The sequence below is a fragment of the Enhydra lutris genome, unplaced genomic scaffold (genome assembly GCF_002288905.1).
Source record: "Enhydra lutris kenyoni isolate GAN:26980312 unplaced genomic scaffold, ASM228890v2 scaffoldscaffold8, whole genome shotgun sequence".
NCBI lineage: Eukaryota > Metazoa > Chordata > Mammalia > Carnivora > Mustelidae > Enhydra > Enhydra lutris.
The window spans coordinates 6,781,174-6,794,414 of record NW_019154092.1 but is presented as its reverse complement, the minus strand read 5'-3'; the positions used below and the strand labels follow the sequence as shown (position 1 = coordinate 6,794,414).

Below are 13,241 nucleotides of genomic sequence, written 5' to 3'. Positions count from 1 at the left end.
TTATTTATTTGACAGACAGAGATCACAATCAGGCAGAGAAGCAGGCGAGAAGGGGGAAGCAGGCTCCCTGCTGAGCAGAGAGCCCGAAGTGGGGCTCGATCCCAGGACCCTGAGATCATGACCTGAGCCGAAGGCAGAGGCTTAAACCACTGAGCCACCCAGGCGCCCCCAAGACATGGCTTTTCTTTTGCAGGCATGAGCTGTGCTCTAAACCAAAGCTATTGGTTTCCATAATATGAGGAATATGTTTTCTAAATAACTGTGACAACTCCTAGGAAAGATGCTGGCTTACTATTATGTCCCGGATGTCGAAGGACCAAAAATGCTCAGAAGAAGGCAAAAAGACACATTTATCAGCACAAATACCAGCTGTTCTATGAGTTAATAAAATTACTATTAGGACAAGATAGCATGGACAAATCCCCAAAAAGAAAGAAAAAGAAATAAAAAAGGACAAGACACTGTGCTCTAATGAAACTGATGTCCTGCGTGTTAGAAAAACCATTATAATGGTAAATCCCTGAGTTATTTATTGTACGTAAAATGAAGTCATTGTTCATATGTATAGTGAGGGCCTAGGGTATCCCAAAACTCCTCAGATTAAATGTAGGTCTCCTACTGAAAATTCTTTCTACCGGGCTCCAAGTAAGTTAACAAAGGTCAGGAGTCACTCCTCTATTAATGGACTTCTGCAATAAACATTTTGTTTACCCTGGCAGAGGAAAAGAAGAGTCTCTAGGAACACTGGCAGTATAAACAAAAGTGTGTTAGTCTAAACTACAAATCAAAATGATAGATTTTGGGGGATATTTCATATGATACAAGCTGATGTTTATCAGACTATTTAACACCACAGATCGGATGGGATCTAGTGAGGCCAGTGTTTCTGAGACAAGCAGAGCAGGCTAGGGTACTACAACCTGATCTCAATAGGCAGTTTCTTCCCAGTCTTTCCCCCGAAACCTATAAGATCAGGGCAAAATTGAAAAAGGGGTGGATAGAGATTAAGAAGAAGATGGTAGTAAGGGAATAGAACCAGTGGCCCAGAGAAAAAAATCAGATCATTGGGGAACAAAGATTGAAAGGATGGGAAAGATAAGAAAAGATAGATCAGGGAGTTTAGAATGAGCCTGGAGTATCACACTCTTCAACCTGAGGTCTGAAAAATAATACATAATTGTGTTTTTCTCTATTTTCTGGAGTATCTTCTAAACACAGAGTCAGAGAAGAAGAGTGTGGACTAATCTCTAGACCAACATGGCCTGTGGTTACTGCTTTGGCTGAGGCCAGAATGACCTGCTTCTAGTGAGTGGTCTGTGCGCTGAGGGCTCTAGATGACCCATCTGTCTTTGACTTTCCATAGCGTCCCAGATCCTTGTAAGTGTGACTTGGTGCCAAAGACATTCTTGTTTATTTTAGGTTTTAAAGGCCTTGTGCTAAACCCTTCTTGGACTGGTTTTCCTAGAAGGAATTTCTTAATTTCTGAGGAGTTCTCCAGGCAAGCTCAGGCAACAGCACTGCACAATGTTACTTCCAGACAGATTTTTTAAGAGAAACCACTCGATTCCATGGCCCAACCTACCTTGAGGCCAGGATCTGGGAAGCTTTTATATCAGCTACAACATGTAGGAAATAGTAACTCATGAAAACTCTTCTCTGCAGCAGAAGGAAGGCAAAACATATGCTGTCCCAAATAATTCCTGCTTCACCACTGGGTAGTTTGCATGAGGAATCATCATCAGCTGGGGTAAAAAAGTAGGAAAAAAAAACAAATTAAAATTAACATCCATTTTCATTGTTATTTTATAATATCTGTGGTATGATCAGGCTTGGGGAATCCCACAGGCATAGGAGCAAATTCCTGATGCACGGGTGCATTTATTTATAAGCAAAGATACAGGTTTCAAATCCAATATCAACCTTGACTTATAAGAATGACCACAAATGACCTTGTGGCACAGGAGGGTCTCTTTGCCAGGGATGGTTCCTGAGTGCTTCTCTCAATGGGAGAGAGCTCTCTTTCTTCCTGAACAAGGGCCATGGAGAAATAATGTCTGTATGTCCCAACACCAAAGGCAATGCTCTGATATAAACAAACAAACAAAAACAAAAAACAAAAATACCTCTTCTGGGAATGGTGATTCGGGCTAAACAGAAGTATAGTCTATTAGAAGAAAAGGTATCAACAGACATCTTATTCCTAAATCAGAACAAATTTCCAGTTACTCTTCATTGTGGGCAAAGCATAGCCTGGATTGGAAGCCACAGTGGGGAGAATGTCATGGTCAAGTTGCCCCCATTCTGGGCACCATGGAAGACCAAGCACGGTATTGTCCCAGGTTGTGGTGCAAGAGGCAGAGGGAGGGAAATGGGACCTTCTGGAACTGCAGAGACCCTGAAGGTCCTCCCAGTTGTTTTTCTGAGTCTGAAGCTCCCCGAGCTTCCTGAGGAGAGAAGGACCTGAAAGCCAGAGGAACTCTGACAACCCAGGATTCCAGTGGCAACCACCACAGGCCTATGGCCTTCTGTAACTCTTCCTAATGTAACTCGAAGAAGTTTGGGGAGTTATACTGGGCCACACACAGTCTCCAGACCAGCCCAGAGTCTGAGAAGTTTTCAGAGGATGATCAAAGTTGTCTGGAGTAGGAGCACTTCATTATGGACAATAGATTTGTAATGAACTACAGTCCTGTTGCCTCCATCTAGAGGTTGAATTCGCTGTCACTGTTTTCTCTTTATGTGCTTTGGCCCAATTTTAAAATTAGAACAATACAACCGTCCTTCCTTCTCTGTCCTTCCACTTTCAGATTTGCTTTGCATACTTACGCATTTTATAGCCTTTGACGGTACAGGCCAGGCTGAAAGCTTGGATCAACCAGCAACTATTTTGAACCAATTGTTCAATGTATCCACATGCTCCTATCTGAAAAACAAATGAGAGTGGCAAATTGTGAAACTCTGTGCCCAGAAAAGGAGGCTGATGCTTTGTGATCCTAGTCTGTGTAAGAATTCACAAAGTCTCCGTGCCAACAGGTCTAGGAGGCACCTGTAGAACCTCAAATCTCAGTCACCATGGGATAGTGCATTTGATGCTTTGGGAGCACCATGATTTCCTGGGGGGAAAATAAACCCCATGAGTAAAGGGAGATCTTTAGTGTGATGATTTCAGCACTTAGAAGCACCCATCTTTTCATAGAGAAAATCATGGACTCCTGTAGGAACAAGCCAAACTCTGATATCAAATGGGTGAACAATGACCCCACCCCCAGAACTTTGATTTCCATACAGTTATTTTCTTAAACAATTGGACAAATTAAACTTATGCTGTTTGCCAGGAGATCATCACAAACACTAGCTGTACGGCGTAGTTCTTAGAATAGGAAAAGAGCTTGCGTATTGAGGCTCTTTTGGCCAATTCTCTGGGCAAAGGAATATTCTTCATTGATTGGCATGTCGTTGTCTCTCCCATAACAATGATTTATGTTAAGTTCACATGCTGAGGGGGAAGAAGTTTAAACAGACAACCATTGCAAGCTAATACATAAAGGTGATGGCTGAACTATGTGTATTTCCTGGGAACATGTGAGGTAGGAGGATATACTTGGAAGTTGTTCCCAAGTTAAAAGTTATTCAGCCTGAGTTCCTGCACCCATTGGAACATGCTCTTCACACGACCATCTCTGCCCTACATGGCCATGCTTTTGTTTGGGTTCTCTATGTTAGGCATGTCCTCCTCTCTTTGTCTCTCTGAACACCCTTGAGTCTGGTTTTCAAGTCTCCGATCAGTTCAAATGGCATCACCTCCAGGAAGTTTATTCCCAGTTTATTCAGGTAAGGTATGAGGCACTCCTTTTTTTGTTTTGGTTTCCTAAAATGTTGTGATAATTAGCTTTTATGGACCACATTATAATTACTAATAAGCAGGCATGTCTTCCCCCTTAGAACATGAGTTCCTTAGGGTAAAACCTGCAGGCAATACTATATCTAGTTCTTGGAGACAAAAATAGTGCCTAGCAAGTCTACAATATAGACTTACAGGATCAAAGAATGAATGAACGAATGGACTTTGTAGCCATACGTTTCCAGGATTGGTTATAGGAATCAGCCTCTGGCAACAGATCCCTAACCATCAGACTGGCCATTGAATGAAATGGTGTTCTGTTGTTCTCTCTGTCCAAGAACCTTCAATACTACCCTCAATATAAATAAATATTGGGGGGAGGGTAAAATTGCTGCATAAGAATCACTTTTACTATCAATTGATCTTAGACGGAATTTTAATGTCTTAGACAAAATAAATGACTCAAATACATATTCATGGTGACAAAGACTTGGCTCTTGAGGACCTCTAAACACAGAAATACCCGTGCCAAAAAAAAAAAAAAATAAGTGCCTCCATGGTAGACTTGCTAGGTGAGCTCATCTTTCAGTAACCAGGAAGGTGAGAAGCAGGAAGCTATTAGCTCAGTAATGCACTCTCAGTACCCAGGAGCAGCAGGTCCAAGGATTAACTTTGACTTAGAGCCAGCGAGAGATGTATGAACTCCTTCAGCTCATGAAAGGTTGTTGTTTAATTTCCTGAAACAGTAAATAACTTAGAAGGTGTCTCTAGGGTCCAAAAGATTTTACGCAATCCTGGGATGACTAGTGGGCCGTGTGAGTTACCTGCTAGGTCAGGGGAGAACATGGTACCCCAGGACGTGGCTATTTAATAGCAGAGCAACTAAATTTTGTAGAGGAAGGACACGTGTTTTACCCTCACCCTCTACTGGCTTATACTTTCGTAATTCTTTCCAGGTAAGCCAACATGATATCAGTTTGAAAGAGATTCAATGCCTTATTCAGCTCATAATTGGGCCAGTTGGTAGCACAAATTGTGAATGGTGACAGATGATCCCTCAGAAGAGATGGGATATTGACTTGCAAATACATTTTAGAATGTATTCCTACAACTCCCTGTCCTCCTGTCATGTGACTTTGAGATGGCAGAAGTGAGCAAACGGGACTCTGCTTAATGTGGCAGCACGAGAGTAATAATGGTTCTCTGAATCCTGACTTTGCATCATCTTACTTGGGGCTTTTAAGAGAGGAGTGTGACCGGCAAGTGGGCTTTTAATAACCACTGAGTGGGCTGTTTACTCTTGTGCTAAAACCGCAAATGTGTTACGCATTGGGAGGCACTTACTGACAGTATGTTTTTCATCGTAATCACGAACACGTTGTAGGCAATCAGCCAGTCCCAATAGCGCAGGATACTCTTGATGGGTTTCAGCAGCAGATCGCCCCCAAAGAGCAGGAAATAGAAACAGGCCACCAAGTAACCCATGCAGAAGATGCTGATCCTGGTTGTCCCCGTGATGAAGATGATGGTGAGGACAAACCAGAAGAGGTAGCTGAAGATGATCACCTTGGACATGTCTAAGTACGATCTGGAAACAAAACCAAACCATCAGAGGACAACACTCATAACCAGACAGACAAAAAATTAAGGCAGGAGATTCCACGGTAAGGAGGGAAAGAGTTTGTACTGTCCATTTGACTCAATATGGAAGCGCTTTCCAGTCATATTGTGAGCTTTGTACTCATCTTTCACTTAACACTGCCTCCTCTATAGGAAATCCGCACCCAGTTGGTAAGAGATGAATAAGTAAGTGGTGAAAACACTTATTAGTGTCTTATTTGGGCCAGATTTCCCACACACAGCAGCATCTTCTTCCTACTACTAGAGTACTCAAAATTCCTCTCTGTCTTCTCATAGGAAGCACGAATAATGGTATGGCAGGGGAAGTCTAAGATACAGATGTCTTCCCAAGAGAGAAAACAGAATGAACTAGAAACTGACAGATAAAACAATCTGTGTTACATCGAAGGCCTTACTGGAGATGGAAATCCCTCATTGACGATGAGAACCCATTCTCACAAAGCACACACAGCCACAGTGGGACTTGGAGGCTTTAATCTAACACTCTTGTCTTTGGATGGCCCTGGGGTGAAGTCAAGATGCCTTTTTTGGGGGGAGTGATGTCTCCCTATGACCTTCGTGATGAGAGGTGAGGGAGAACTGAGGTCAGTCACTATGCAACAAGTAGCAGCTCTGGGAGCTTCTGAGCATGGGTCACTGACAGCCAAGTGTAGTGGTACCTACAAGCCAAGACCCATCTGTGTTGGCTTAATTAGATCTTTATCTTGGAGATTTTCTTTGGTTGTTTCTCCTCACAGGTAAGGAGAGAAGCAGAGCAGAACCAACTGTGGGTCAGTTATTTGATAATGACTTGTTATTTTATAAGAGTTAATAAGCAACGTCTTGATACAAAATAAATTACACTGCTCAGCCTCATTACAGAAAGCTGTTCCTAAAAGGTACATTGTCGGGTAAGCAAGCTTTTTTGAACTTTACTCTTTAGGGAGTAAAATATTCAATCCCTTAAAATGCTTTCATGAAATTTCCCTCTCAAATTTATTTCACCTTTCTTTGATGTCATAGTCGAAGGAGAATGAATACAATGTCAGGATTTCTCAGCATCCCAGGAACATCGCTGGTGAAATCAGTGATTCATTTGAGATGTAATATCGGAATGCCCATAGGGCCTTCTTCTTCTTCCTCTTTTTTTTTTTTTTAAGATTTTATTTATTTATTTGACACAGAGAGACACAGCGAGAGAGGGAACACAAGCAGGGGGAGTGGGAGAGGGAGAAGCAGGCTTCCCGCTGAGCAGGGAGCCCGATTCAGGGCTCGATCCCAGGACCCTGGGATCATGACCTGAGCCAAAGGCAGACGCTTGATGACTAACCCACCCAGGCACCCCCCCCCATCAACAGCTTTCTGATGTGTGTGTGTGTGTGTGTGTGTGTGTGTGTGCATGCGTGCACACTTTGGAGGCAGCAGACTCGGCCTGCTGGCATTTTGTGAGTGTGTGTGTAGAAACATGTGTGTTAGTACAACACGTGCTTTCTGTGGATTTCCCTTCCTTGCCCACAGCTGGCAATTCCTACTCCCGGCGCCCCAGCCTCAGGAATCACTTGAGCCGTTTCAGGCTCACAAATCACAAGATCAAGCTTGAAAGTCACATGAAAAACAGCAATCAAGGGGCCCTGGAGAGGAACCCCTGCGCACATTGAATGTGTCCTGGGGACACGGAGTGAGGTGAAGAGGCTGCCTTCGAGAGCTGTAGAAGAGCGCGAACCCACAGAGAGGGCGCAGGGGATGCCGCGCCTCCCACGGCAAAGTGGTCACTTGCTTCCCACTCACAGTCGTGCTGTGTGGCAGGTTACTGCCTGAGATGCACTTTTGTGGCAATCCTCATTGAGACACGGAACTAAAACCTTGAAATAATACAAGTTTTCAAAGACACCGCTCTAAAAATCAGGGGTACACAGTTTTCGAGTTTTAGGCTTTTCATAAATACACTGTACAGTTGCATACTTGTCTTTCTCCAACTTTGCAAACTGATGTGATAAAATAATTCATTTTGTTCTAGATTTCCTGTTGCTGTGAATTGTTCAAACTATGTCTGATTCACGGTAAAGTGTAAACATATGTTGTGAACAATTTCTTGGGGATTTTACTGTTTTGCCTTCAGATAAATACTTTTTTGGGCATCTGGGCAGCTCAGTTGGTTAAGTGTCTGCCTTTGGCTCAGGGTGTGATCCCGCAGTCCTGAAATCAAGTTCTACATGACGCTCCCTGCTCAATGAGGAGTCTGCTTCTCCATCTGCTCTCCTGACCATGTTCTCTCTCTCAAAGAAATAAATAAAATCTTAAAGGAAAAAAAACCCTAATCTTCCTCCCTTTATGATAGGGAAAAAGATCAGCTGCACTGATATTTTCTCTTAATATTATAGAGAAGAGATAAAAAGTGAAAGTCTTAACGTTATATTATTGTTTAGTGTGGTGCCTTAACCCTAAAAGAATGTTTAGTTCTACATAGCTTATCATTTTATTTCTTGTTTTATTTTTAATTTTCATTTTTTTTAAGATTTTACTTATTTGACAGAGAGAGAGAGAGAGAGAGCACAAGCAGGGGAAGGGCAGAAGCAGAGGGAGAAGCAGACTCCCCACTGGGCATGGAGCCTGATGTGGGGCTCGATCCTAGGACCCTGAGATCAGGGCCTGAGCCAAGGGCAGATGCTTACACAACTGAGCCACACAGGCACCCCTAACTTACCATTTTATCATTTTTTTTTTATTTTTAAAAGATTTTATTATTTATCTGAGAGAGAAAGTAAGTGATGGAGAGAGAGAAGCAGATACCCCACTGAGCGGGGAGACAGACACAGGGCTTGATCCCTAGACTCTGGGATCATGACCTGAGTGGAAGGTAGGTACTTAACTGACTGAGACACCCAGGCACCCCACCTCACTTATTGTTTTAAAGCAAATTCACTTATTGGTTTGTTCCATACATGCTGAGCTCTTAGGTCACTGAGAGGCACAGAAGGGCCTGAGCACCCAGGTTTTGGAGCTAGGTCGATTGGGTTCAAATCCTTGCTCAGCTTCCTCACCTGCAAAATCATGATAATAATAGCTCATAGGTGATCATTTGGGTAAGAGGGCTTCATCTATGTAAAGCACTTGGAATGGAGGGTGGCACACAGCAACTGTCCAATAACTGTCACTACTAACAGGACCCTATGTGTTGTAGGCCAACAACCTTTGGCAAGATGGGAGACAGGCAGGCGCACAAAAGTAAGGTAGAAATGAACTTTGCCCTAAGTTGCCTATATTTCATGTCAGGGTGGGGGGCAGTGGGGGGATCAAGTTCTTCAAATAACAATCCCCTGCAAACACGATATTCTGGGACTCAGAAGCCGGGGAGCAAATCTCAGGTGAGGAGAGTCACATTGGCTGGCCCAGGACTGATCTCCATGCTGCACACTGACGTGCAGCCTCTCCCAGGTGGGACTGTGGACCTGGAGGGTAGATGCTAACTTGTGAGGATCAGGGAGTCTGGAGGTGCAGGGCTGGTGAGGAGACACAAACAATCCCAACAGTCCTTCTGACCCCGACCGCAGGGGACAGAGCTGGATTGTGATTGCTAAAGGTGGAGGCGGGGGTGTCGGCCATGACTGAGGGGCAGGTGAGAAAAAGCACGAAGACTTGGGAACCCAGAGAACACAGAAGGAACATAGAGTGAGAAATTCAGTCAGGTTTCAACACAAACTCTGCTGAGGGGACAATCGGGCTGCCAAGGTCAGCTGCCACCAGACTGCAGAGGAAAGAAGAGGACGGAGAAGTTGCTGCAAGGGGAACCAGCATGCCTGAGGGGACAGCACACAAAGGGAATGACAGCAGGGGACAGGCTGTGGTTCCCAGGCCGCCACAGTGCCCACTGAATATGGAGGACCAGGAGGAAGACAGGGGAAGGGAAAAAGGGCGAGGAATGGGGATCAGGATGGACAGAGATGAGGAGGTGGAGGAACAGAAGATAAAGATGGAGGGGTCTCTGCTGGGGCACCAAGAGGCAGAATCACATTTGTGAGGGAAGAATTGGAGGGAAACTGAGGGCAAATGTGTGGTCCATGATGAGAAAGGCAGAACCAGATCTGTAATTCAGAGTCTCAGTCGCTTGACCACCAAACCCTCTGTCTGCCAGTTTCCAAAAAATGGTGGAGAGAGAACCGGAAGTGGAGCTATGTCCCCCAGGTGACCTGTGCACACAAAGCGGCTTTGGCCCCATGCAGCCACGCTCACCTGCAGTGGATGAAATCCGGCACCGGGTTATGCTGGCTGAAGGAGGCCGCGTCCAGGTTCATGCAGATCTCCACGTTGTCCCCTGCCATGATGCGCACTGCAGCCTTGTTCTCATCCTCGAAAATCTGCCTTTGCAAGGAGGCGCACAGGAGCAGCATGAAGTCATCTGGCAGGACAGAGAGATCATGGAGTCACCTTCTTCTCTTCTGGGTTTCCATGATGCAGCAAACAGCCCCCACAAGGGAGGAGCCGCTCCCTCCCCAGCTCCTTAGTGCATCACATTCCCAAAGTTCCCAACATACAGTTCTCCTTGGATTCCAATCTAGGGGCCAAATCCCACCTTGCCCGCCATGGAAGATGTAAGGTGTGGGGGGGCACAGACGGGGGGAGCACAAGTATTAGGTGATAATTCCTAGCCTCGTGACTTTCTTATGGGATAATGTTTATTTGCATTTATCTCCCACCAAAATTTTGAGGAAGCCAGCTGAATGTACTCCCCCATCTTTATCTTATTCCTTGTGGTAGAGCCAGGAACTTGTGGCTTTCTTCATCCTCTCCATCCCCCATTGTATTTGTAACGGGACACTTCCCAGAGTGGGCGGGGCAGTGAAGACAAGGAGTGGAGGTGAAGATCATGGCCAGTTATGGTCAGGCAGCCTCCAATACATTAAACCTGAGTGTATGGAGGCAGCATGGTCCCTTTGGAGGTGACCTTCTTGTCTTAGGTGCAGCTGCTCTGACCTTGGGATCATCATCAGCTGCCCTTGGAAGGGCCAGGGGCTACAGGCTCATGCTCGAGCGTCTGCAATGTGGGTAGCACATTCCTAGCTTCCACAGTCTTAGCATTAGTTTTGGTTTGTCCGCAGTGGCAGCGTGAAAGATATACTTTGCAAAAAACGGGGCCTCCCTCCACAGTTTACCTTCTAGAAGGTGGATAAGTAGAGGTGTGTGTGTGTATGTGTGTGTGTTGGGGGGGCAGTTGGAGAGTGTGAGTGTGTGTATGTGTGTGTTGAGAGGTAACTTTATGGAAGTAGAGATGGTATTTCCAATGTTTACTTATTAATTTTGCAAATGGAATAGGGCCGGTAGAAGCCATTAAGGACTTGTGATATTAATGCATCAAGACAAGATTTTCATGATCACCAAGTACACTGGAGGAAGCAAGGGCACTAAAACAGAGCCCACAAAGAAGGAGCAGCAAAGAGGAAACCAAACCCCAGCGCTCTGCGGCCCTGTGACTCCAACACTTACAGACAAGAAACACGGGGTTGGGCCGCACGATGAAGTCTGGGAAGTACAGCCACTTTATGATGTTGTCGTTGAAGCTAGCCCCCTTGAACCTCCACGGGTAATCTGCAGGGACGGAAGTGACAAAGAGTGAAATCAATACACTTCTTCCCTGCCCTTGTCCCAACTGTCCATGGCACAAGGGCTGATCACGAGAGTGGCCAGCTCCCGGGAGGGGCCCACGCACCTCTGCAAGGGGCCGCAGGGATGCCAATGCAGATGAAGTACTGGAAGGTGATGATGCAGGCCAGGAAGCAACAGTACTTGGGCCAGATCTCCGCAATGGCCTTTCTTCTGCGCCGGTACAAGACAGCGATCAGCCAGCAGGCGTGAATCATGGCATAGAAATCCATTCGCTGGCCGATTACATTAACTGACATTAGGAAACAGGTCTGTGTAAGGATGAAAAGAGGCAAAGAAAAAATCGGGTTTACAGGGAAGGGGAGTGGTGTCACCTGTTAGCCCTGTGTAGGCGGCTCAGAGACCTGCACTGCTGAAGAGTGGGGGCGGGGGGCTCTGTCTGCGCATGTTCACCAGGTCTTGCCTCTGTGGGGTGTCTTACAGCGTGAAGACTGAAATCTTGTATAAGTTACTTCCAAGGTCATTACTGTGAATAAGAACCTCTTCAAATTGTGGAGAGAATATAGCTACGATCTCTTCATGAAGCCTCACTATTCCAAATTCTTTCTATAAAGAGGCAGGTAGTGCCACAACCATTTCAGGTCAAACCAGTTCATTTTGGCACAAGTTAAACTCTCAGAATGCACAAAACACAGAAAAGATTTGTAATACGTTAAAGAAGACAGTGAGAATGACCAAATGATATCCACGCATGTACAAGGCTACAGAGACCTAGAGAGGCTAAGTTCACTGGGGCAGAGTAGGGAGCACTGGCCTTGGTCTTAGAAAACTTCCAACAAGGCCAGGTGAACCCTTCAGTAGAATGTCCTCTTGCTGGAATTGTGGGGGGGAACAGTCATCACATCACGGAGATGGACCAGTAAGCTCTAGTGGCCTACTGGCCTAAAAACAGCAACGGGGATTTTCATAGAAAAAAGAAAACAAAAACAAAAACAAAAAACAACCCACATCAGCAAGGAAACTCACCTCCAAACCAAACTTGTAGAAAAAGTAATTTATGAAATATTTGGCACAATTAATAAGTCCATCATCTAGATGGAGTCTTGTAATGTCGTGAAAGATGGTTTTAGACACAGGGGCTGTGAGGTTGTTTCGACCTCGATAGTATTCCTGATGGCGGTAAATTGTAACCTCAAAGGCCAGAATGGCCAGCATCAGGAGATGATTCTACAAAGCAAGAAAACACAGTCGTGAAGCCAAACACTTTAGCTCGGTCACTTTAAGCAACCCCCATAATCAATCCTTTTTTTCTCCATTTTTGGTGTCTAAAAAAACAATGCTTATAAAACCCCACCTCTACAGAAGTATTGCATTCAATGTTCATTTTCCCTATGGCATAGTAACAAGGTGGAGAAACTTGCATTGTGCCAATCAGGATAATTTCTGGGATGCTGGGATCTAGAATCTCTAGAGAGAAGGCCGGTGATGCTCATTCCTGTTTCCGGGAAAGTACACTAGCCACAGGAAGATGCAGGGACCAGCTGCCTTGGGAGGGTGATCCAACCTTCTTGCAACTCAAAGTGCAAAAGGGTACAGGGCCATCTGGGAAACCGACGAAGCTGTAGGGGAAATCTTTCAACACCTCAGAAATCTGGCTAGAGAGAGCCAGGGACTGACAAGCATGCTGCTGACCATAACGTAATCATCATAATAATGAAAATAGTTCATGTTGATGGCACCCCATGGGCCTTACACCATTCTGATTGCTCTTTTCAAATATCAGTTGGTTTTATCCTTATAACCGTTCTTGATGGTGGGTGGCATTTATATGGCTGCAATTGATGTCTGATGTATGAGGAAAAAAAAATAAGAAAGCTACCCACAAAAAAATGGGATGCCTAGTACTTTGAAAAATTCCAGGTGTTGAGTATAAATGCTTTATTTCTAAGGGCTTCTGTTGGTGTGGTTGGAAGACTGCTTAGATTACCCATCAAAGTAAAACAGGAATGGTCCGAAGTATATCGCTTTCGTTACGTTTGTTTTGACTATTTGCAAAGTTTCTTTTCAAAGACAGGTTGTTAAAATCTGTATTACCTCTAATGATAACTAGCTGGAATTCAATTGAAAACTTGAAGAAAAAAATGTATTACTTTTCAACATAATATAGGTCCTTTATTCAACA

The 13,241-nt window shown here is 44.7% G+C and overlaps 1 protein-coding gene across 1 annotated transcript in view; it reads right to left on the bottom strand.

The window, feature by feature from the left end:
• LOC111142520 (piezo type mechanosensitive ion channel component 2) overlaps window positions 1–13,241 on the bottom strand; it is a 462,751-nt gene that overhangs the window by 69,243 nt on the left and 380,267 nt on the right. The window contains exons 22-28 of the mRNA XM_022495760.1: window positions 12,086–12,286; window positions 11,166–11,370; window positions 10,943–11,044; window positions 9,692–9,857; window positions 5,186–5,429; window positions 2,827–2,923; window positions 1,583–1,742 (exon numbers count right to left, since the gene is read on the bottom strand). Of these exons, the coding sequence (XP_022351468.1) occupies window positions 1,583–1,742; window positions 2,827–2,923; window positions 5,186–5,429; window positions 9,692–9,857; window positions 10,943–11,044; window positions 11,166–11,370; window positions 12,086–12,286 (1,175 nt within the window). The remainder of the gene's footprint in view (window positions 1–1,582; window positions 1,743–2,826; window positions 2,924–5,185; window positions 5,430–9,691; window positions 9,858–10,942; window positions 11,045–11,165; window positions 11,371–12,085; window positions 12,287–13,241) is intronic.